The sequence below is a fragment of the Scardinius erythrophthalmus genome (assembly GCF_964197995.2).
Source record: "Scardinius erythrophthalmus genome assembly, chromosome: 22".
Taxonomy (NCBI): Eukaryota; Metazoa; Chordata; class Actinopteri; order Cypriniformes; family Leuciscidae; genus Scardinius; species Scardinius erythrophthalmus.
The window spans coordinates 7,707,515-7,733,092 of record NC_138242.1 but is presented as its reverse complement, the minus strand read 5'-3'; the positions used below and the strand labels follow the sequence as shown (position 1 = coordinate 7,733,092).

Genomic DNA, 25,578 nt, shown 5'->3' with positions numbered 1-25,578 from the left:
TGATTTGATGATTTAAAAAGGGGGGCAGGGATATGGACCACAGATCTGAATGTCATGGTCCATAGAGCGGCCCGGCTGCTCCTCCTGCTTCTGATGTGGTGTGTTCAATATTAGAGGAAAGCAATTACAGAATCAAAAAAACTGTTGTGCCTTCGGCACAGATGCGGGTGGTGAGCCATGGAGGTTCATAAACTAGTGTGTGTGTGTGTGTGTGTGTGTGGTCACGATTAACGACGCAAAATAGTGTCGTCATGAGCCGAATCGCGCCGGAATTTCTCTGGTGACGTGAGGCGGATTATCTTTACGCCACAACAAGCTTTCATTACCACTAAAGTTGCAAGTTTGCACGTTGGAGAGCCCGCGCTACGGATTGCTACGAGTGCGTTTTTAGAAATATACTGTGCATCCTCAACTTGCATTTGCAGCTGAGCCATGTGAAAGAGAATGAGAGTCAGTGGATGCATGTGTCTCCATCAGTGCCAGTGTTTCTCCGTGAGTTCGGTGACGGCTGCTCCAAATCATTGCGCACGGCGCACTAACTGAATAAAGACACTCCGTCTCGGCTGTTCTCCGTCAGAGGGGTTTGAACATCTTTTTATGAGCACCTTAGAAATTAAGCTAGTCGAAGCGTTCGGACAGGTGTGATTGTGAATACGCAGCTGTATTCAGCTCCCGTTCCCCCGTGACGCGCGTCTGGATGGCTGCTGCTCGCGTCTCTCTGGTTCTGCTCTGATCCGCTCTCTTCGCGATGGCATCACACGGGTTTTGGTTTATGGGTGCTGAAAACCCGGCTGGAGACGGCAGTCAAAGTCCGAACACTCGTAAGTGGCGTGGCGTCAAAAGGAAGCCTGAAATTGTGTTTTATATATTAGTGGCTATGAGACAAAGAAATGCGACATTTATTGCGTCTTGAATGCTCAAGGTTATTTTAAACCTTGAAATGTCATGTCAAGTGTGTCGCATGATAAACAACCGAATTTAGTTCGGTGTTTTAAGGCAGATTCCATGCCATGGATAATTGATGCTCTTGATGGAAGTTTTATGACGGATATGGTGTTTAAATCCCGCACTTGGTCGTTTCAGCCAGAGCATGGTGTCAGGCGGCGGCCCAGAAATTCTCCGGAGGCATCGGCTCCAAATTATGTGGTACGTTTATTTTTAACATGATTTAAGATCTTTATTTGTGCCTCTCACCTACATTCCTAAAATGTGATATATTGGCTAAATCATTTATAAAAGCATATTTTCGTTTTTGGAGTCCTACACGAATAAAAAAGTAACCATTGCCTACAATTTGAGGTGCTGTTTTTATTCAGATAATAGAGTAATGGTTTCTCCTGTAGCTCTGTTAAATGTCGGGGAGGCTGAGAAAGCAGCTCAAGCCTCAGTTAAAGCCGAAGATGAGTCTACAGCCGAGAGCTGCGCCTGTAATAAACCCTGTAACTGCTCCAAAGCCACCGTGGGATTCTCTGATCTCTATTCAACAGGTAAATCACCTCAAATCACATCTCTAGATCACACCTGAATAAAGGGTCAAATCGCCTGGATATCATTGTTATATTGGTTACGTGGTTTTATTCGATATGGTGTCAGTAGTTTTTGTTTGTGGTATGTTCATCCAGGCGACGTTTTTCGTTAAAACTAATTTTTTAAATATATCTAGGCTATTTCTTGATTTTGCACGTCGTCTGTTTCAAAGGCTACTTATTTTAAAATGCCATTTCCAAGGCATTTTTTAATTTCATTATATTGAATAAAAACAATTATAAAAAGAAAAATAAAGAATAAGTTAAATAAAAGCGTGCATGTGCATTGTTGTGTAAATTATTGAATAAAAAAGGTAGCTATTATGTATCAATGAATGCTTTGTCCTTTTTTTGTATTCAAGGTTAAATGAAGCTATTTCACTTTTGCTCTCTGCACTAAACACCATCATCTGTTATTGTAATGCAGTCATGTTTTATTATTATTATTATTTACAGATCTTTTACCTGCATTGGACGGGGACGCGAAGACTCTGAATTTTCTGCAGGAGGTTGTTGATATATTGCTGGCTTATATAGTGGAATCTTTTGACAGATCAACGAAAGTGATTGATTTTCACTATCCAAATGAATTGCTCCAAAGGAATAATTGGGAGCTTTCGGACGAACCCGAGACTTTGGATGATATTCTGATCAGCTGTCGCGCGACGCTAAAATACGCCATAAAAACTGGTGAGTGTTTTAATTAGTAAGCAATACAAGGGTTCATATCGATACTAAAATATATATTATTTTATATTTTTTATATTCAATCTAACATATCTATATATCATCTAGCTTAGACTATACATTATAAAAAAAGATGTTTTATTGATTGCCTCGCTTGTAAAAACAGATTTTTTAGACCGCAGAACCACAAGCATCAGTTTGTGCCTGAAGGCGAATCGAATCAGATCGGAACATGACGTGATATTAAATGAATGCGTCTAGGGACGATTTTATTTTCTCTTGTGGCATTTTAACTAAGAGAAAAATGATTTTCGTTTTGGGAATTATATGAATGACCAGAAAGATTGATTGATTTATTGCTGTCTGCGCCGGTCTGAGATTCATTTGAGCTTTTACATCAAGCCGCAAGCGACTATTTTTAGTGGACTATTAGTTGGGCATAAATATAGTTATCAGACATTAAATTCATTAATTTTATATTTTCCCTGTATGTTGTGTCAATCTTCAGCACATCCCAGGTATTTCAATCAGCTCTCCACTGGGTTAGACATGGTTGGCTTGGCTGCAGATTGGCTAACGTCCACTGCCAACACCAATATGTGAGTTTGTGTCTCCTTCCATTAAAATACAACGCAGGTTGAGATCATTTCTGTTTTCTCTGCCTTCATAAGCATTATTTTGACCTGGTCTTTGTGGTGGCTACCTTAACCTCACAGATATCAGTTGAATGGAATAAAATGAAAGGCACAGATGAAATCAGAGCAGCAAATATAACCTCCCCTCTTTCATCTTGTGCTCAGATTCATTCACAGAGAGAAAATGATATGGAAATTCATATTCAGGCTGATAAGAAAATGTATTTTATGTTGGGAGTCAAAGTTTTAATTTAACAGACGCTTAAACATGTAATAACAATGTAATAACAATGTAACAGTTTCTGTGAGGGTACAACAGCTTTTTCAGTTTGTTTAATTGGTTATATTATAGAAATCAAATGTATTATTTTAGAAAATACTTTTTAAAAAATCTAAATATTATAAAAATTCATGTCTTGTCAGGATTATATTTCCATCATCGTTTTAAGCTGGCAATGACACACGGCTGTAAAACCTGCAGACTCTTGCAGAATCCCCTCAAACATCAGTTGCGAAACAGGTTGTCGTGACGTTTGCTTGTCGTGACATTTTTTTCTGGCTTGTGTAACTGGGTCATGTGATCTCTGTGCAAACAGGTTCACCTATGAGGTGGCTCCGGTCTTCGTGCTGTTGGAGTATGTCACGCTGAAGAAGATGAGGGAGATCATTGGCTGGCAGGACGGTCGCGGTGATGGAATATTCTCCCCGGGTAAGCAGCTGTCAATCTGAGTGACCTGCCTCATTCTGCACTGCGTGCTTCTGCTGCGACGTGAGCGCAAGCGCAGGAAAAGTCGGAAGTTTTTGGACAGGATTTCTCTATTACTCTTTGAGGATCTTAAAAAGAAGAATCTCAGTTATTTGTTGGGTTGGGTTGTAAAAGTGTTATCTAACAATGAATGTGACTCCAACCATACACATTAAGAAAGAAAAAAAGTGAAACTGATGCAAATTATTGTCATTTCTGCACTGCTTTTCTTTGCCCCACTTTGCAAAAAAAAGCCTTCTAGTTGACTCAGATTGTAGGCACTGATAAACAGATCACAATTGGGATGTGATGTGGAGAATTAGAGCACAGAATTAGGCTTGAGTAAAAACTGACAGAAGTCAAGCCCTACCTGAGTGATGGAATGGAAGGATTGATTTATTGTTCTCTAGGTGGCGCCATTTCCAACATGTATGCCATGCTCCTGGCTCGCTATAAAATGTTCCCTGAGGTGAAGGAGAAAGGAATGTCATCCGTACCCAGACTGGTGGCCTTCACATCTGAACATGTACGTCCATTTATTTATCTCTTTTTTTTTTTACCTGTCCTCCTGTATAATTAACAACAACCTGTAGTAAAGATGTTTCTCCTAAACAGCAATATGTCTACTTATTTTTGGGCAGTATTTTAAAGTACACAGAGAGATAACTCAATTACAAATAAATGTTGTCAGTCACTGCACATGACTCAATCATTGGTGTCAAAATAGAAGCCCTTTTTGTTTTAATGTAATATGTTTTATGACCATTATTATATGACCAGTCATTTGTGGAAATAGACCCCAATTCACTTGTCACATTAGAGTTTGATTAACAGGTGATCTGACCAATCATAATGAATCCACGAATCCACCATTTTGTCTGACAAACAAACCAGAAAGGAGATTTGACTACAATGCAACTACCACTTTGACGCCTCAAAAAGTTTATAAAGAGATCGTAAAACTAATCCATATGAAACGAGCAGTTTAGTCCATGTTACGCAGCACGTTTAAGCTTCTGCAAGAACCAATGAGGATCATTCTTGTGTTACGCAGCACGTTTGAGCTTCAGCAAGAACCAATGAGGATCATTCTCGTGTTACACAGCGTGTTTGAACTTCAGCAAGAACCAATGAGGATCATTCTCTTGTTAAACAGCGTGTTTGAGCTTCTGCAAGAACCAATGAGGTTCATTCTCGTGTTACGCAGCACGTTTGAGCTTCAGCAAGAACCAATGAGGTTCATTCTCATGTTATGCAGCACGTTTGAGCTTCCAGGAGAGGTTTGTTCTCGCGCATCATAGCCGGTTTGGTTGAACTTCTGTTTTAGTTCACTGATCAATGTTTATATGTGAATAAAAACCTAAATTAAATCTGTTAATCATATAAAGCGATCAAGTCTCTGCAGAAAATCTGGACTAAACCGCTCAATTCATATATGGATTATTTTTATGATCTCTTTCTGAACTTTTTGAAGTGTCAAAAGGGTAAAGAAAAATGTCAATTTCACATTAAAATGCGGGGAAAAAAAGACAAAAATTGATATGCTTGTAACAGATTACTCTTATTAGTAATAATTCCAGAAAATGAATACACTACCTATATTCTGAGCACAGTTTCTATTATTATTCTATCATTATGCCTTCCAGAGTCACTTTTCAATCAAGAAAGGAGCAGCCGCACTTGGAATCGGTACAGAGAGTGTCATCTGTATTAAAGCTGATGAAAGGTTAGTCTGGATTGTCACAACTGAAGCATTACTTCATGACTGGACGACTGAGAAATGTGTGTCTTAACATAATAAACACTAAACCACATGACTTCAGCTTTACTGTTCTCATTTCTGCCAGGGGTAAGATGATTCCTTCCGACCTTGAGAGGAGGATCATTGAAGCCAAGCAGAAGGTAATTCCAATGACCGTATCTCCATGACCGTCTCATGTGTCTCTCTTCTTGGGTCTGTTTGAATAATCTGTCTGGTTCTGTGGCAAAATGGGCCCTTGAATAACCTGCTGATTTCTTTCTCACAGGGATACGTGCCGTTCTTCGTCAGCGCCACGGCCGGCACCACGGTTTATGGTGCCTTTGATCCTTTGATCGCTATAGCGGACATCTGCAAGAAGCATGAAATCTGGATGCATGTGGATGTGAGTAGATCTGCCGCCCTGAACTTACATGAACTTCCTGAACGTTTCACCTGTGAAATACAGACAGTGGACTGTGATCCAAGAGTGATCTCAGTGTTGGCAAAGCCTAAGTATCATTCTCTGGATGCAGAACTGAGGACCTTCTCGATTGTTCTGCATTACAGCCTGTAACATATGGACTACTGAGTGTTGATGAGCTCTGTATGTTTTAAGAAAAAAAGTATTCACTGCTTATACATAAAGTCAGGGATTTAAACAAAGCCTTGTAGAACTCCTGTACTGTTGAGTAAAGTTGTGCTGTTACTTTCTAAGCAATCAAACTTCTGATTTTCAATTAGTGGATACAGCAATTTCCTAGTTACCAACAAGAACACCCTAGAAACCACCAATGTGCTAAAAACCCACTCCAAACACCCAGGACCACCCAGAATGTTTTTTTTTTAAATGGAAAGTGTAAAAATCTCATTATTTGTTACTATTGACCCAGCTGTGTTTGAAATTTGGCAACGATTTAATTTAGCAAGCATGCAATAAATGACCTCCTTTTGAAATGTAGCTTCATCTAAATGTTTCCTATTAGAGGAATTACTTTCAATCAGTCTGTGTGAGTGTGAACATGTGTGTATTCATTCTCATGGACCTGATATTATTCCTCAATATAACAATATAAACGCCTCTGGCATTTCAACAGCCACACAGACATATTGTGGAGGCATGCCGGAGCTCAAACACATGAATCACGTTTGGATGCACTTAGTCTCATTTTTCAACCCTCAAGGCAGCAGTTAGACATGTAGTACAGAATGAGACCTGTATCCCACTCCTGTGCAATGTCAAATGAGCTGTGAATATGATGTACATGAATATAATGATGAAAAAAACATAAGATCTGCCTTTAGAAATGTAATAATAAACATGAGTATCATGCTTTCATTCATATCTCAAGTGGTGCTCGTTGCAGACTCAGAGCCAATTGGGTCAAATGGTTGGAGCTTGATCTAGATTAAACCCTCCTTCCTTTTTTTAAAACAAGAAGGACAAACATGTTCATATTGACACGTATGAGAATGTCTTTAAAATGACTGCTGTCTCTGTGCTCCTACAGGGAGCATGGGGCGGAAGTTTGCTAATGTCCCGGAAACACCGGTGGAAGCTGAATGGAGTCGAGAGGTCAGTACAATCTGCAGTTCTTATCGACTAAATGTCTAGTTCAATCATGAAAATCTATCTGGTGCTGATTGGTTCTCTCAGTGCTTGTGCCACGCCCTTTTGATCACACTTCTTCATCCACATAGCTCCTTATTATGCCAACTTAACTAGCCGGTGCACGTTCTCTGTGCAAGCTATGAGAATTCTTCATTTGATCCCTCCTCGTCCCCAGCACCACCTGTCTAAATCTGCAACGAAGGGTTACTCTTACTTTACCTTTTGCAGCTGCATTCTTAAAGGAGAACTCCGGTCAATTTTAACATTGAGCTCATTTTTTTGTAAATTTGGAGTGCTGTCAGTACAGAGAACAACGACAAAAATCGGTGTTGCCTACACCGAGTTATTCTATTTTTAAAATTTGCACCCTGTTGACTTCAATGGGGCAATATTTAAACCTGCTTTTAGCCTCTTAACATCCTTGATGTGTCATTACAAGTGCACAGCCAATGTGAGTGATTCCTTCAGAGTGATCACGGGTGAATCTGACTGCAGTAGATGTGAAAGATATGAATAAAAATGATGTTATTTCAGCCAGCGCACATACCTGTATTTACATCCTGTTTTCAGTCAAAGTCCACAGTAGTCGATTGTCGAGTTCACGCGCATAGGTTTAGTACGTACGATCATGCGCCCGAACTCGACAATCGACTACTGTGGACTTCGACTGAAAACAGGATGTAAATACAGGTATGTGCGCTGGCTGAAATAACATCATTTTTATTCATATCTTGCACATCTACTGCAGTCAGATTCACTGTGTTCACTCTGAAGGAATCACTCACATGGCTGGGCACTTGTAATGACACATCAAGGATGTTAAGCAGGTTTAAAACTTGCCCCATTGAAGTCAACAGGGTGCAAATTTTAAAAATAGAATAACTCGGTGTAGGCAACACGATTTTTGTCGTTCTCTGTATTGACAGCACTCCAAATTTACAAAAAAATGAGCTCAATGTTAAAATTGACCGGAGTTCTCCTTTAAATCTTTGTCTGAGCATGTTTAACAGAACAAGTCTTAGTACTTGCCCAGTAGTAGCAGTAGCAGCGTGACATATCTAGTCCACCATGACAACACTTCATTCTTATCAGTAAATGCTTGTTAAATTCAAAGAGTTGCCATGAATGAAATATGATTGAGAAATCCACAAACTTCTGTTTGAAAAGTTTTCTCCGTGAAATGCACAACACAATGCCTCGGGGAGGAATGTTGTCTAAATCAAAATACATATTTATGTAGTTATTTATTCATTTCATGTGCTATTTTAATTATTTTTATACAATTTTAGGGCTAATTCTATGACCTGGAACCCTCATAAAATGATGGCTGTGCCCTTGCAGTGCTCTGCTCTACTGGTTCGAGAGGAGGTGAGGCTCTCTGCTTTCTCTATCAAAACCAAAACTTAACATATTATCACATTACAACTTCATCACATTATCACATTCACACTTAACATGTGAACATCATTTGCATCAAAAATTTGTTTTATTTTTTGTAATTTGTTTCCTTCCTCTTCTTGTTATCTGATCCAGGGACTGATGCAGAGCTGCAATCAGATGCAGGCCTGTTATCTGTTCCAGCAGGACAAGCACTATGATCTGTCCTATGACACGGGGGACAAGGCCCTGCAGTGCGGCCGCCATGTGGACATCTTCAAACTATGGCTAATGTGGAGAGCTAAGGTATTGTACAGCTTAATGTTCAGTGTTGCTTGATATTGCAAAACACCTCTTATAGCTACAAATAGAAGGAATGCATTGACGTCACTTTCCCGCCGGAACACGTCCCCCATCATCCGGACTGAGTGGCAGAAGAGATGCTGGATGACTGGATTTAATAGGGGAAACTGCGAAAACACGAGTAAAACAAATGATTATCAGTTTAAGCTAAAGATTGGACTCAATATAGTGTTCCTTTCAACTTACTAAAGATCCAGTGATCCATGGATATTGACATGCAGCCAGGAATCGTGTTTCTTGACATTTCTGATTTCGACGCCGGGGAAATACATACAGCAAATTCGCCTGTGAATGCTTTATATAAATACAATATAGGTAGGTTTAAATCCGGGTGATCACTTATAACAAATGTTATATATATCATCATATCATCTAGACCTAAAACTTTTTTTGTCAGCGTTTATTAAAAAAGTCAAATTATGCAGAATATATGATGGTAAATATTTAATTGATGAGTTATCAATACAATGTATAACAGTACAATATATAGGGTATGATTTTACCACTAAATTCAGCATATTGACACAAAAATGATAACTGCAAATCCACGTTTCACTGCCTGGAGTCCAGTTGTTTCTATGAATTGCAGCGATCCATTTGCTTCTCTGTTCTGTAGCTTTCGGCAGTCTGTAAAAATTTACTTCAGATTTCTTGTCAAATCTAGTTGTACAGTCAGTCTCAAAGCTCTTTCCCATTTTAGAACGTGTTTTGTGTGTTTTTCGCGGCATCCACGCTGAAAACCAATGTTGCAGCTCAGTCTTTTTGCCACCCAGTGGGCGTAACCACAGTCACTCGGTGTCGTCACGTGCATACCCTCTATAACAACATGAGTTATAGTTCAGATAAATTATTGCAAATTATCTACAGTATCTATCTATCTATCTATCTATCTATCTATCTATCTATCTATCTATCTATCTATCTATCTATCTATCTATCTATCTATCTATCTATCTATCTATCTATCTATCTATCTATCTATCTATCTATTATCTATCTGTCTATCTATCTATCTATCTGTCTGTCTGTCTGTCTATCTATCTATCTATCTATCTATCTATCTATCTATCTATCTATCTGTCTGTCTATCTATCTATCTATCTATCTGTCTGTCTATTATCCATCCATCTTATCCTATCCTATCCTATCCTATCCTATCCTATCCTATCCTATCCTATCCTATCCTATCCTATCCTATCCTATCCTATCCTATCCTATCCTATCCTAGGCTAACCTCTCCTATCTTTTCCTGTCCTGTCCTGTCCTGTCCTGTCCTGTCCTGTCCTATCCTATCCTATCCTATCCTATCCTATCCTATCCTATCCTATCCTAACCTAGGCTAACCTAGGCTAACCTCTCCTATCCTTTCATGTCCTGTCCTGTCCTGTCCTGTCCTTTCCTAGGCTTTCCTGTACTTTCCTATCCTATCCTATAGGCTAACCTATCCTATCCTATCCTATCCTATCCTATCCTATCCTATCCTATCCTATCCTATCCTATCCTATCCTATCCTATCCTATCCTATCCTATCCTATCCTATCCTATCCTATCCTATCCTATCCTGCCCTCTCCTCTCCTCTCCTCTCCTCTCCTCTCCTCTCCTCTCCTCTCCTCTCCTCTCCTCTCCTCTCCTCTCCTCTCCTCTCCTCTCCTCTCCTCTCCTCTCCTGTCCTGTCCTGTCCTGTCCTATACTATCCTATCCTAGGCTAACCTCTCCTATCTTTTCATGTCCTGTCCTGTCCTGTCCTATCCTATCATATCCTATCCTATCCTATCCTATCCTATCCTATCCTATCCTATCCTATCCTATCCTATCCTATCCTATCCTATCCTATCCTGCCCTCTCCTCTCCTCTCCTCTCCTCTCCTCTCCTCTCCTCTCCTCTCCTCTCCTCTCCTCTCCTCTCCTCTCCTCTCCTCTCCTCTCCTCTCCTCTCCTCTCCTATACTATCATATCCTAGGCTTACCTCTCTTACCTTTTCATGTCCTGTCCTGTCCTGTCCTGTCCTATCCTAGACTATCCTGTCCTGTCCTGTCCTATCCTATCCTATCCTATCCTATCCTATCCTATCCTATCCTATCCTATCCTATCCTATCCTATCCTATCCTATCCTATCCTATCCTATCCTAGGTTAACCTCTCCTATCCTTTCATGTCCTGTCCTGTCCTGTCCTGTCCTATCCTAGGCTATCCTGTACTTCCCTATCCTATCCTATAGGCTAACCTATCCTATCCTGCCCGGTCCTCTCCTCTCCTCTCCTCTCCTCTCCTCTCCTCTCCTCTCCTCTCCTCTCCTCTCCTCTCCTCTCCTCTCCTCTCCTCTCCTCTCCTCTCCTCTCCTATACTATCCTATCCTAGGCTAACCTCTCCTATCTTTTCATGTCCTGTCCTATCCTATCCTATCCTATCCTATCCTATCCTATCCTATCCTATCCTATCATGTCTTGTCCTGTCCTATCCTAGGCTATCCTGTACTTCCCTATCCTATCCTATAGGCTAACCTATCCTATCCTGCCCGGTCCTCTCCTCTCCTCTCCTCTCCTCTCCTCTCCTCTCCTCTCCTCTCCTCTCCTCTCCTCTCCTCTCCTCTCCTCTCCTCTCCTCTACTATCCTATCCTAGGCTAACCTCTCCTATCTTTTCATGTCCTGTCCTATCCTGTCCTATCCTATCCTATCCTATCCTATCCTATCCTATCCTATCCTATCCTATCCTATCCTATCCTATCCTATCCTATCCTATCCTATCCTATCATAGGCTAACCTAACTTCAAACTATTTTAAGACAAGAATTTAAGTTGACACTAAGACAAGCCAGCATCACAGCTGCCCTGCCTTAAGTGACCCCTGTAAAGACATTTGGGACAGTCGTTTTGCTACAAGGTACAACCAAATTGGTTGGTTGTTCAGTGATGTATTGTGTTATCACAATGTTTGCCCTCTCTCTTCTTCTCTGAAGGGCACCATTGGTTTTGAGTCTCAGATTGACAAATGTCTGGAGCTTTCAGAATATCTCTACAACAAGATCAAGGACAGGGAAGGATATGAGATGGTGTTTGATGGAAAGGTAAGTCTCATTAGATTATTTTGTCTTACTCTTGCATCATGTGATCAATGATTTTTATTCAGTAGAAATCAAGAAACTGTTCAAGAAAAGAGAAAATCACCTTTCTCAAAAAAAGGAATTAGGCAAAACTACCAAATAACAGGCCATTTCTACTGACAGAACTTCTCTGCTGTTGTTTGGTTTGAGCAAACAGAATGGAATATAAATGGACCGCACATAGTCTGTGCACTGACGCCCTCAGCATATTACACACAATAATGCTAATAATGTCACAATAAAACCACAATAATGGACAGACATTTTCTGTTATTTTTACTGTGACGCTGTCGCACCACAATTTAATCTAAGCCCTGTCTGTGAAACCATGCCCATATAACCCACCCGTTTCGGTTAGGGGGCTCTTCCTGAATAAATAATCTGCCGTGTTGATTAGGCTTTATATTGATGTTCAAAAGTCTGACTGTGTGGGGCTAAACATGATACAGATGCATACCATTCAAAACGTTTAGGTCTGTAATTAACAACATTAATTAACAGCATGTACTTTCTCTAGGGTTAGGAATAGGGTTTGTCGTCTATTTGAATATATTTTAAAATGTCATTTATTGCTTTGATGGTAAAGCTGAATTTTCAGCATCATTTCTTCAGTCTTCAGTGTCACATGATCCAATTTAATCATTCTAATATGCTGATTTGCTGCTCAAGAAACATGTCTTATTGTCATTAATGTTAAAAACATAAACAGATTGTCCTGCTTCATATTTTTGTGGAAACCATCATATATTTTTTTTTCAGGATTTATTTATTAATATAATAATTCATAATTTAAGTCTTTATTTGAAATAGAAATAGTTTGTACTTTACCATCACTTTTGATCAATGTCCTTGCAGAAAACTTGATTCGAATTGATTCAAAAAAAAAAAAACGTACTGACCACAACCTTTTGAACGTTAGTCTCTGTGTAATGCGTGTATGTGCTAATTAATTCGTAGATACACCTTTAATTTTTTTTTTTGCTTATTATTTTATGTTTAAAGAATCTGAACTGTGCACTGTGGTTCATTTATTATTTCATTATTTAAATTTATTCAGAATTTAATGGTGGGATGGAAATTATTGCAGTTAATAATTCCTTTTTTTTATTTTATTTCATCCTGAATTATCAGGAAATAGCACATCTGCTAAAGATACAAAACACACTGAATTTCTAAATCACATTTGATGCCTTTTTAAAAAAACAACGATCCTCTCTAAATTTAAATGCAAGTCCTGTATTTCTAAGTAAATTTGAGAGCTGATTGTGTGCACTAATTCAGCTAACATGAAATGTTTCACCCTTGAAATGACTGAGCAGTCGTTCGAGGCTCATTTAAATGTAAATTGTGCCTGGTGCCAATGTGACAAAATGATTTGGCTGGAGGCTTCTCAGTGAGCGTGCTCTTGTTGAAGAAGGAAGGTTGCGGTGTTGCAGTATGATCGAATGACATTTAACAAAACATTTCAGCTCTCGATTTGATGTTTAGCATGCTCTTTTTGGTTCTAGCACAGTGAGGTATGACTCGATTTGTGTTTTGTCTGTGTGTCCCACCATCTGAATGGCTAATGAGCCCTTTTCACTGGTGCATGGAGGCATTCTTCTCCAGCATGGCCCCTGGAGCCGCATAATGGCCATGAGGGCCTCTAATGGACTGTAGTGTCTGTCTATGAGCTACCTGCTCAAGCGCTCAAAGCCCTCAAAGCAAAGGCTTTTGATTGAATAGATTACATGGCTGCTTCCAAACTGACAGCGACAAAATTTCCCATTATGGCCCCAGACGGCTCCTAATCGAATATTCCGTCACGGATCTTTAATGGACTCCCCAGAGTGCTCTATTTATGCAAGCGTGTGTCGTATGTTAAATTGCGTGATAGGTGTGTGTGTTGCGTGAACGTACGCTGATGCTATCTGGTTGTCTCGTGTCCTTGCAGCCTCAGCATACCAATGTGTGTTTCTGGTACCTTCCACCGGGTATGCGCAACCTGGAGGACAAAGTGGAGAAGACGAAGCGTCTGCACAAGGTGAGAAAACTTCGATTCAATCAATGGATGTGAACTGAACTCATTTCAATGGTACATTGCCGTAAAAAAAGAATATTACGCTTAATGCTCGGTTTTGGAGTTTTAAAAGATACCAAGGTCATTTAAACAAACCCAAAAACAAATTTAACATTGAGATATCAGATTGATACTGCATGCTATTATCTTATAAGAACAGATTATAAGCTAAAGAACAAACAATCCTCCATTAGCCTATACAGTATAAATAAAATATATATTCAATTTGTTGAATTTATGCAGAATTTCCATATGCTAAGTAACTCAAAATGGTTACATATGTGTGCTGTGAAACAAAAGGAATTAAAGCTTGAATAGTATTTATCTATTTTCTTTTTCTATCTATCTATTTAGATGTTGTGTAGGGCAGAGAAACATCCCTTAAAAGAAGTGTGCTTAAATGAATGTGCTCTTGTAGTGTACTTAAGTGTACTTAAAGAGAGTACACTTTCATAACACACTTACACTTTTAAAAAGTGTGCTTTGTGATAATGTCAAATTAATATAGATAAATAAAGCGCATTAAATCATTGTTTTTATCATTTGTCATGCTTTCAAGAAACACATTTATAATATACTAAAGCACATGCGAAGTACCTGATTATAACTTTAACTGTATATTATTCAGTATTACATTTAACGTTTATATATTTTAAATGCACTAATTTGGGAGTTCATCATGACAAATGTGCAATTACAACTATAAACACATTACATACAATTTTTTTTTATATATTTTAGTTTACCATAAATGTTTGTCAGTGCATACAGCAATACACTTTAACCATATTTCAAAGTCAATTACATATAAAGATGTGCTTAATTCCTATAAGTGGGTCAAAAAAGCAATCTAAAGACCAGCTAATTGCATTAAATATAAATGTAAACTTTAAAAGAATATACTTAATTGCATTTTAATTGGAATGAAAGGAAAATGTGTTAAAGTGTATTATTTCCATAATTAGTACTCTTCTTAAAAGTATGTTAAGTGTATGTCTTTTTCATGAGGGATATTAAAATATTCTAAAGGGAAATTATGGTAATTTTAAAATGACTGTTATAGCACTTGGGCCCCAAACATAATAATAAGTCTCAGCACATGACAGTTAAGGTGATGTCTGTTTGTAATGTCTAGATAATTCAAACCAGAAAAATATTTAAAATGACAACCCTGCAGTGATGTCACTGTAGGAGGAGGGGCTGTTCATCAGGTGTCCTTTCATTGGCTGTCACTCCCATGCCTGTAAAGCTATAACCGGCAATTAGGCCGAACAGATGGTGCGCGTGCTACTCATACAAAGAGGTTCTCTATCTCACACTACCCACAAACCACTCCTCATATACCTGAAAGTAGAACATTCATGCTCTCTCTGTTACAAATGATAGAAACTGGTTTCTGGAGACTCTCGGGTAACAGGATACACACATATGTTTGCAGGGAAAACAGTTTTTTGTTTGTCTTAGACCTATGAAAAGACACTACTGGACAGGTTCCAGTATATCAAGGCTTGTTTCATAGAGATGGAAGGTTATGTAGGTGTTGGACACAGGCCGGCTGGTATTATCTGGAAACCTGCAACAGATTTGAGGGGAAGTGAGTGTAATTATGTGGTGATGAGTGACTGTGTGTCTTTTATTCAGATTACAGTCCCACATACTGTCCAATGCTTCTGCTCTAATCAATTCAGTTCTGCTCAAGCTAAGCCTAGTAACAACAAGATGAGGATGTATGCTTACAAGAAAGCACTGTATTTATATTCCTCAAACATTCTGGACAGGGTTTGGTCTAAAATATAAAAATTCTGCAATGAATTTAGCTTGAACTGCTTAACATAGAGACTTTGCTTTGACGCGAAAATAATTGTCTTTCAACTCTCCCACTGATACTACTTGTATTATTAAATGTACATCCAAATAAATGCAAAAAATGATCAAACAAATATTTTATGCTTTGAATTATGCTTTCAAAGTATTGAGCCCCTAAAGGAATGGAAAAAAGGAGGAAAGCAAATAATTTGCGAGAGAACACAAAAGCACTGACATATAACTTATATTTCCCTTTAGGTGTACTGTATCAAAGACTTTCTCAAGGATAATTCACCAAAAATGAAAATTGTCATTATTTACACACTCTCATGTTGTTACAATCATGTATGACTTTCTTTCTTCTGTGGAATATAATATACTTTCAAAAATGTCTTTGTGTTATTTTGTCCATGTGAAAATCAATGGGGTTCCCTTTCGTTGTCACTCCGAGTTACGTCGGATGACGACGAATGGGGTTTCGCTTAGAAATCCTATCATCTTCGAGTATTAAAACACGAGCCAATGGCAATGAAATGCCATGGGTCTGCGGAATTTGCATAGCGTAACTCCGCCCCATGCAGGGGGTATATAAGGAAGTGCGCGAGCAACATGCAGACTATGTTTTCGCTTCGGAGCCAAGTTCAGTACTTCACTCCACAAGCCTTTTGAGTGTCATCTCAAATCTCTTCGAGACGAGCGGCTCTTCAGTGTGTTGGTGTGACGGCGCTTCCAGCGAGATCGCATTTCCTGCTGCTGATTTGTGCAGTAATCTGCCGACAGTGAGTGTGTTTCTCCCTGGGTGCTTCAGCACTCTGCTGAGCTTTTCCACTCTCTAAAAGAGCTGCACGCGGCACGTCTTTTTCAAGACGGTTCGCCCGTGTATTTTCTGGATGTGTGTGCGTCAGTCATCTGCCTAACGGTCGCGAGCGCTGTTTTGCGTGTTGGGCTTAATCACGCTTGGCAGCGCTCGTTGATGAGTCATGTTTTCATTGCGGGAACATGACCATCGCGATGTTTATAGATCAAGACTCAATGATCTCCATGTGAGTAGAGTCCCCTCTGCCACACCCCAATTTATCTCTTCCTCGAGAAGGGATACTTTGGCTGGTGGCCAGGGTGATCTGAGGGTTTGGTGTGGCACAACAACCGACGAGTCAATTCCTCGGGCCACACCCCCCTCCACATCGCAGACCATGCACTCACAGCATCACAAGGCGGGCTTGATTCCTCTGGAAATGAAGTTTCGACTGCGTTGCCTCCCACGGGAGTGCCATCGTTGCCGGGACCGATCCAGAGCTGTCAGCCATGCTTTCCCGGGCAGCTGAAAGCATCGGCTGGAGTGGCCCCGCCCTCCCCCCGAGCGCTGTAAGCTTCTCCCGGACGTGCATCAGGACACCTGCGCTGCGCGAAACTCCACGTGACTTTCGCGGCCCGCGGGTGTCCTCCGCCTTCGCTGCTTTCGATCGCACGGCGATCATGGTCTGTATGTTCCCTGTCACTATAGTGGCACGGTCATGCAGTGCTGTGTGTCGCCTGCGCCTTCGATGCAGTGCTGTCCCGGGAGTTCTGTCGAACCGGCCGCAGTGGAACGCTAGTCCTTCCCTGGCCAACCCTGGCAGAACGCGGAAATTCTAACCACGCCCCTATGCTGGGACGCTATGCCTCCCATGCCCGGCCTGGTTGTTCCGCCACGCACACTACTGACCTCGCTCTCGGGCGACATCGGTACCTGCGTGATCCTGGGTCAGGTGATGTCCACTATGTGGTCCAGACATGGGCTTAGCCAGGTTGATGTGGCAGGGTCTGAGAATTCATTTTCTCAGCTCCCCCATGTCCCAGGCTGAGCTCTTTGGCGGTGTGGCTTCGACCACCTGAAGCAGACTCGGGTCCGGCACCGATGGTCATCCATCCGTGCGGCCTCCTCAGTCTGCTTCCCGCCAAGCCCCCATCCATGCGGCTGCTCCCCTCTGGCCTGCAAACGGACCTGAGCAGGAGGAAGCCGCAGGAGGGCGGCGCTGCCCGTCTCCGCCCCTTAGACTGCCACGCCAGCCTAAGCAGCACCTTGAGGCGGGCTGCCTGGTCGGCGGGGTGGTTGAGGACTGCGCCCAACAGTCTTCGATCAATCCACAAGCAGACTGAGGCTTCTGCACTGACGGTCATCTGTCGGTGTGGTCTGCTTAGTCTGCTTCCCGCCGACGCCGCCTCCTTGCGGCTCCTCCCCTCGAGCCTTCACTGGCCTGAGCACAAGGGGGTCGCTGGAGGCTGGCACCGCCTGTCTCTGCCCCTTAGCCGGCTAACACCTGGCTGAGCAGCACAAAACCTGAGACAGGCAGCTTGGAGTTAGGGCTCAGTTCTTCAGGAGCTGGTAGCAGGACCACTCCTTCCCCCACTTGAGGGCTGGGTGAAGATCTCTACAAAAGAACTAATGCTCTTTCTCTGAGCCCCAAGAGGCTGTGGATGACAGCACGCGCCGCCCACGGGCCACGCTCCTCTCATCCCCCTCTGTCGCCAGACCCCTGCCAGAGCACGCCCCCGTGGGACGCTGGTCCTCCCCTGGCCTCCTCTGGCAGGACGCGGTTTATGGCCGTGCCCCCGCACCGGGCTGCTATGCCACCCACGCCTGGGCCGGTCATTCCGCCTCGCTGCACCCCCGACGGTACGTCTGTGGTTCGAATAACCCCGCTGGCGCAGTTTCTGGAGGCCTGGCTAGAGCTTTCCGGACTGTCCCGCCGGGTCGGAGAACCATCAGGCTCGGCTACGTGATTCAGTTCGCGTGGTCTCCTCCCCACCTCAGGGGAATCCACTCACTATGGCCGGTGGCTATGCCCCTGTCATGAGAGCGGAGGTCGCTACCCTACTGGCGAAGGGTGCGATCGAGACTGTCCCTCCAGCCGAAATGAAGTCTGGGTTTTACAGCCCCTACTTTATTGTACCGAAGAATCCGGTGGGTTACGACCAATCCTGGACCTGCGCGTCTTGAACCGCTCCCTTCAAAAAAGAGGACGCCGTTCAAGTTGCTCACGGCCAAACGCATTTTCGAATGCGTGCGGCCGCAGGATTGGTTTGCAGCGATCGACCTGAAGGACGCCTACTCCCATGTCTCCATTTTTCCTCGACACAGACCGTTTCTACGGTTTGCTTTCGAGGGACAGGCATACAGTACGCGGTTCTCCCTTTCGGGCTAGCCCTGTCTCCTCGCGTCTTCACGAAGGTCGTCGAGGCAGCCCTTGTTCCCCTCCGGGAACACGGGGTTCGCATCCTGAACTATCTCGACGACTGGCTGATCCTAGCTCACTCTCGAGACCAGGTTTGCGAACACAGGGATCTTGTGCTCCGGCACCTAGCTCGTCTGGGCCTTCGGGTCAACTGGGAGAAGAGCAAACTCTGCCCAGTGCAGAGGATCTCTTTTCTCGGTATGGAAATCGACTCGGTCGCCATGTGCGCGCAGCTTACGAGCGAGCGCGCGCAGTCACTGCTGACTTGTCTTCGCCAGTTCGAGGGCAAGAGTGCGGTCCCACTGAAACTTTTTCAGAGGCTCCTGGGGCATATGGCATCCGCAGCCGCAGTAACGCCGCTCGGATTGCTTCATATGAGACCGCTTCAGCTGTGGCTTCGCGATCGAGTCCCGAGGTGGGCATGGCAACACGGCAAGCTCCGGGTCCCAGTGACTCCGGCCTGCCGTCAGACCTTCACCCCGTGGTCGAACCTCAGCTTTCTACGGGCCGGAGTGCCCTTAGAACGAGTTTCCTGGCATGTTGTTGTCACAACAGATGCCTCCACCACGGGCTGGGGCGCCATGTGCAATGGTCATGCTGCCGCGGGCTCCTGGACAGGACCCCAGCGCCTTTGGCATGTCAATTGCCTCGAGTTGCTGGCTGTACGTCTCGCCCTGCACCGCTTCCATGCGTTGCTCAGGGGTCAGCACGTACTAGTCCGATCAGACAATACCGCAACAGTAGCGTACATCAACCATCAGGGTGGTCTACGCTCCCGCCGTATGTCGCAACTCGCCCGCCACCTCCTTATATGGAGTCAGAAGCATCTGAGGTCGCTTCGAGCCATTTATATCCCGGGACACCTGAACCAGGCGGCCGACGAGCTGTCTCGAGTTCAGCCTCTCGCTGGAGAATGGCGACTCCATCCCCGGACGGTTCAGCTGATTTGGGATCAGTTCGGCGACGCACAGGTAGACCTGTTTGCCTCCCACGACTCGTCCCATTGCGACCTGTTTTATTCCCTGACCGAGGGCACGCTCGGCACGGATGCACTGGCGCACAGCTGGCCGAGGGGCCTACGCAAGTATGCGTTTCCCCCAGTGAGCCTTCTTGCGCGGACCCTGCGCAAGATCAGGGAGGACAAGGAGCAGGTTATATTGGTTGCCCCATACTGGCCCAGCCACACCTGGTTCTCAGAACTCATACTCCTTGCGACAGCACCTCCCTGGCCAATTCCTCTGAGGAAGGACCTCCTTTCTCAGGGACGGGGCACCCTTTGGCACCCTCGTCCCGGTCTTTGGAACCTCCACGTGTGGCTTCTGGACGGGACGAGGTAGGTTTGAGTACCCTACCACCAGCGGTGGTGGCTACCATCACTTCCGCTAGAGCATCGTCCACGAGACATGCCTATGCGTTGAAGTGGAACCTCTTCGTCAACTGGTGTTCTTCCAAACAGCAAGAACCCACGAAATGCCCGATCAGTGTCGTGCTTTCCTTCCTGCAAGAAGGGTTGGAGCGAAGGCTGTCTCCCTCCACCCTGAAAGTGTATGTTGCCGCCATTGCCGCACATCACGATGCAGTTGAAGGTAAGTCTCTGGGGAAGCATGACCTGATCATCAGGTTCCTGAGGGAAGCGAGGAGACTAAATCCTCCTCGCCCTCCCCTCGTACCCTCTTGGGACCTCTCAGTGGTTCTGACTGCCCTGCAGAGTGCTCCATTTGAGCCTTTGCAATCAGTGGAGCTTAAGTTCCTGTCAATGAAGACAGAGCTCCTGGTTGCATTGGCCTCCATCAAGAGGGTAGGGGACCTGCAGGCATTTTCGGTTGACGAAGCGTGCCTGGAATTCGGGCCGGCTAACTCTCACGTGATCCTGAGACCCCGGCTTGGATATGTGCCCAAGGTTCCTACCACACCCTTTCGAGATCAGGTAGTGAACCTGCAAGCGCTGCCCTTGGAGGAGGCAGACCCAGCCTTGGCACTGCTCTGTCCAGTACGCGCCCTTCGTGCTTACGTAGACAGAACGCAGTGTTTTCAGGACCTCAGACCAGCTCTTTGTCTGTCATGGTGGGAAGCTGAAGGGAAAGGCTCTCTCCAAACAAAGGTTGTCTCACTGGATAGTGGACGCCATTGCTTTGGCTTACCAGCAGCAAGGTCGACCGTGCCCCCTTGGTGTGACGGCCCACTCCACTCGGAGTGTGGCATCCTCTTGGGCTCTAGCGCATGGCGCCTCGCTAACAGACATCTGCAGAGCTGCAGGCTGGGCGACACCTAACACATTTGCGAGATTTTACAATCTCCGAGTAGAGCCAGTTTCTTCTCATGTACTCGCTTCAACTAGCCGGTACTAGATTCTGCTCAGGTGTCTTCGCTTGCTCGCCATTCCTCTCCACGGACGGGATACGTGCGATATTTCCTCAGGTGAGCCTAATAAGCCCTGAGTCTCCTCCAGCACTGACGACGTCAACGCCAGAGTTATGCCACCGGCAGCTTTCGCGTTGGCTAGGTGCCTCCATGTGCATGGTTCCCCTCCGGGCGACCCCCACATGTGTATTCCACTGTAAGCCTCCTTGAGCATGTGTCTTTCCCTTGGCAAGCCACCTTGCCACCCCTGGGGTTGAAATATTCCACCTGCGGCTGGACACCACAGTGATTCTCCTTATGCAGTTCCTTCGGGTCATATGTGTATTCTTAAGTCCCCCCCTTCGGGCTGGGCATGATTGCATATTTCTACTGGATATGCTTCCCAGTGTACCTTGGTATTCCTGTGTTAAGTAGGAGTCCTTCGTCCGTGCTAGTCTCACGACAGGGAGCTCAGACTTACGCAGGGCACTGGAAGACAGTCGAGAGGTGGCGTGATTACACTGGGAACCCCATTCGTCGTCATCCGACGTAACTCGGAGTGACAACGAAAGGGAACGTCTCGGTTACGTATGTAACCCTCGTTCCCTGAGTAGGGAACGGAGACGTTACGTCTCCCTGCCACTTCCGCTGTACCGCTGGAACGCCTGAGTTCAGTCTCGGCTCCTCAGCGAAGACATAGTCTGCATGTTGCTCGCGCACTTCCTTATATACCCCCTGCATGGGGCGGAGTTACGCTATGCAAATTCCGCAGACCCATGGCATTTCATTGCCATTGGCTCGTGTTTTAATACTCGAAGATGATAGGATTTCTAAGCGAAACCCCATTCGTCGTCATCCGACGTAACGTCTCCGTTCCCTACTCAGGGAACGAGGGTTACATACGTAACCGAGACGTTCAGTGTTATTTTGGATCCCGTTGACTTTTATTTTATAGACAAAAACAGTTTAAACAATTGTGGAATGACATGAGAGTGAGTAAATAATGACAGTATTTTAATTTTTGGGTCAGTATATTAATTAGTATTTATTTGAACATGACACTTTTAGCAGTTTTCTTATTGTATTTGCTTAAATATAACTTTTTTGGGTCACACTTTAGTTTATGGTCCAATTCTCACTATTAACTATGACTTTTGCCTCCTAATAAATGCTTATTAGTAGTTAGTAAGTTAGTTTAGGTATTGGGTAGGATTAAGGGATGTAGAATATGGTCATGCCGAATAAGGCATTATTATGTGCTTTATAAGTACTAATAAACAGCATATATCCTAGTATATGCATGCTAATAAGCAACTAGTTAAAAGTGAGAAGACAAGTAAAGTCACTTTCATTTATATAGCGCTTTTAACAATATAGATTGTTTCAAATTACAGTAACAGAGACTGTTTAGGCTTTACAGCAGCTCTAGAATAAAGTTATTGTCCAGCTAAAATTAGTATACTGTATATGTGAGCAGGCGTGTAGTCTTTCTTACAAATTGACCTCAACAAACTACTTGTATGGCCTTAAAAATTCATAATAAAAATAGTTTTTGTCGCTCCCGCGTATCCATGTGAACTGGAATCATTTTGACAGTGTTTTATCTGTACGGAGGTTTGTTCCTTTTAAGTATTTAAAAAGTACGTATACTGTACATACACTAACATTCAAGTTTGAGGTCAGTAAGTTTATTTTTTTAATTTAGCTTTTATTTAACAAGGATGCATTAAATTGGTCTAAAATGTCAGTAACAATTTATATTTCAAAAGTATTAAGCAGCACAGCTGTTTTCAGCATTGATAATAATAATAAATATTTCCTGAGCAGCAAATCAGCATATTAGAATGATTTCTGAAGGATCATGTGACAATACATGAGTAATGATGCTGAAAATTCAGCTTTGCTGCCACAGGAATAAAATACATTTTAAGAAATGTTAAAATAGAAAACTTATTTTAAATTGTAATATCATTTCACAATATTACTGTTTTTACTGTATGTTTTGATCACTTGGTCTTCAAATTATTATTTTTTTAAATCAAAAAATCTTACTGAACCCAAACTTTTGAACAGTAGTTATACAGTATATATACACATATAGACAGGGTTTTCAAAGAATATTTTAGTAACCACAAAAGTTTGCCTCCAAGTTAATCAGAATGCACTGAATAGAATTCAGAAGTCGCCTTAGGTAACCATGGCAACAAATCAATAGGCTGCTCAAGCGCTGCCATTACGATCAATAACAGACAGCGCATCGACAAAACACAAGTACTGCCGTCATTTAGCACTTTATTATAGGTTTACTACTTTTCAGTGAGTTGGAGATGTACTGTTATTAGTGGTGTTTAATAAGGTGAGGAATAAAGACTTACATGAAGGAGAGACCCGTCACATCGAGACACCAGACCATCATAGAGACTCTTTTGACTTGGACCAGTTAACAACCACCTATAGTGGCACGCTAGCAACCAGCCAGTACCACACAGCAAGATGTTAAAAAGTACACTGAACACTTTAGGAACCATATAGCAAGGTAAACGTGATTTCACCAAGTACCACATGTTCCTGGATCAACATCTTTGTTGATCCTGGAACAACTTTCCAATCAACCAATCAGATTTGAGGGACAAGTTTACAGTTTGTCAAGTTTAGGCTTAGAACCAGGGTGAGATGGTTCAACATCAGTGTTACTCGCCTATCATTTCCTTCTGACTTTAGGCAAAAAATGTTATGAGTGGGGTTAGGTTTAGGGGTAGGGATAGGGTAAGGACAAAATTTTGGGACAGGTATGTTATTCCAGGATCAACAAAATATGTTGATCCAAGAACATGTCTTACTTGGCAAAATCACGGTGACCAGCAATGCCATGAAAACCACCAACAGTACCCAACAAGTTTTGCAAGGGCAAACTGTAAAAATTTCGGAAACCGTGAAGCACAAAGCATATCGTCATTCCCAAAGCTAATAAAATGTTCTCTCACAGGTTGCCCCTGTAATCAAAGCCAGAATGATGGAGTATGGAACGACCATGGTGAGCTATCAGCCGCAAGGAGACAAGGTCAACTTCTTCCGAATGGTCATCTCCAACCCAGCCGCTACCTTTGAAGACATTGACTTCCTCATTGAAGAGATCGAGCGACTGGGGCAGGATCTTTAAAAACTCACTGCACCAAAACCTGTTATTCTTGTGTCCCTGGATGGATCGAATATTTGTTGTGAATGTAACGGTAAATCTTTGATTCCTCTTCTCCAAAGTCACATAAAGATAGTATGATTTAAAAAAATGACAATATGAAAATATCTAGACTTTAGTATTGTAGCGTTGTTGTGGGCTTCGTGGTCCAAAGCCCCGTAAAAGTGTTACCGTCTGCTTTTACTGTCTATCTTAGTGTCTTTGACATGACTTTGTTTGTTTACATGTGTTTAATGAATATGAATATGAAGAGTTGTTTGCTTCTATTCAGTGCAGGTCATACGTTTCTATTTGACTAGTTATTTAAAGTGCCAGGTTTCGTTAATCTATATGACTATATTATAATAGTAAAGACACATAATTGTCCAAAAACACTTCATCATACCTTAAGCTTTTGCAATCACAGACAATGTGTGACTTATCTTTTATTGATATGTCAAGATTCAGAAGAGATTTGAGCTGTTGAGTATTGAGTGTGACCAAGAAGTTCATAAATAGATGAAGATAATTAAAGTATGCGCAAAAATAAGCACAAATATAATGTTTGACTGCGCTGGAAAGAGGTCATTTTATATAGACATGTCTATGTTGACAAAAATGTAACTTAAACATTTAAAATTTGTGTCCTTGATATGCTAATGTGCTTCTAAAAGCTAAAATTATAATAATGAAAAAGGACAAAAATAAATTAAAATGTATCTTCCCAGAAACCCCCCGACAAATATTCTTGACTCATCCTATTTGCAGGATAAAATGCCCTTTAAAATGAGAATTTCTCTTCCCTCTAATAGCATGTGCAATTTACTAAGAATAGTTATTTTAAGAATTTTAAGAATATTCTTGGAAAAGTGCAATAAAACAGCATTTGAAAGGCAGTTATTCTTGGAAACTCGTTGTAAACGTGGCGCTGCCCAGGTAAATGTTCACTTTTAAGCAAAGTAAAAGAAAAAAGAAATCAAATATTATTTAATACACAACAATAGCACATGCACATTATATGCTGTATTTAAATTCAAACAAATTTAGTCTAATTGTGTAGTAACATGCTTTTCTACATACATAATAGCAATAGATTTCTTAATTTACCGACCCGTTCATGTACTTATTTAGCTTTCTTATACAGAATTATAGATATTTCAGGGTATTAACAGAGCTAAATTTAATGTTATAAATAAACTCC

At 42.6% G+C, this 25,578-nt stretch overlaps 1 protein-coding gene across 1 annotated transcript; it reads left to right on the top strand.

The window, feature by feature from the left end:
- Window positions 1-421: 421 nt before the first annotated feature.
- Window positions 422-25,578, top strand: gad2 (glutamate decarboxylase 2). The gene is made up of 16 exons (XM_081352221.1): window positions 422-821; window positions 1,084-1,146; window positions 1,344-1,487; window positions 1,983-2,216; window positions 2,722-2,812; window positions 3,445-3,557; window positions 4,004-4,119; window positions 5,240-5,319; window positions 5,441-5,495; window positions 5,621-5,737; window positions 6,843-6,907; window positions 8,233-8,311; window positions 8,477-8,626; window positions 11,639-11,746; window positions 13,716-13,805; window positions 24,189-25,578. The coding sequence occupies exons 1-16, from the start codon at window positions 749-751 to the stop codon at window positions 24,360-24,362; spliced, it is 1,752 nt and encodes a 583-aa protein (XP_081208347.1). The 5' UTR covers window positions 422-748; the 3' UTR covers window positions 24,363-25,578.

Coding starts and splice junctions, on each gene's coding strand:
- gad2 (XM_081352221.1), top strand. CDS start 749: ATGGCATCACACGGGTTTTGGTTTATGGGTGCTGAAAACCCGGCTGGA. Junction 2,217..2,721: donor AAAATACGCCATAAAAACTG/GTGAGTGTTTTA, acceptor GTCAATCTTCAG/CACATCCCAGGTATTTCAAT. Junction 13,806..24,188: donor AGACGAAGCGTCTGCACAAG/GTGAGAAAACTT, acceptor GTTCTCTCACAG/GTTGCCCCTGTAATCAAAGC.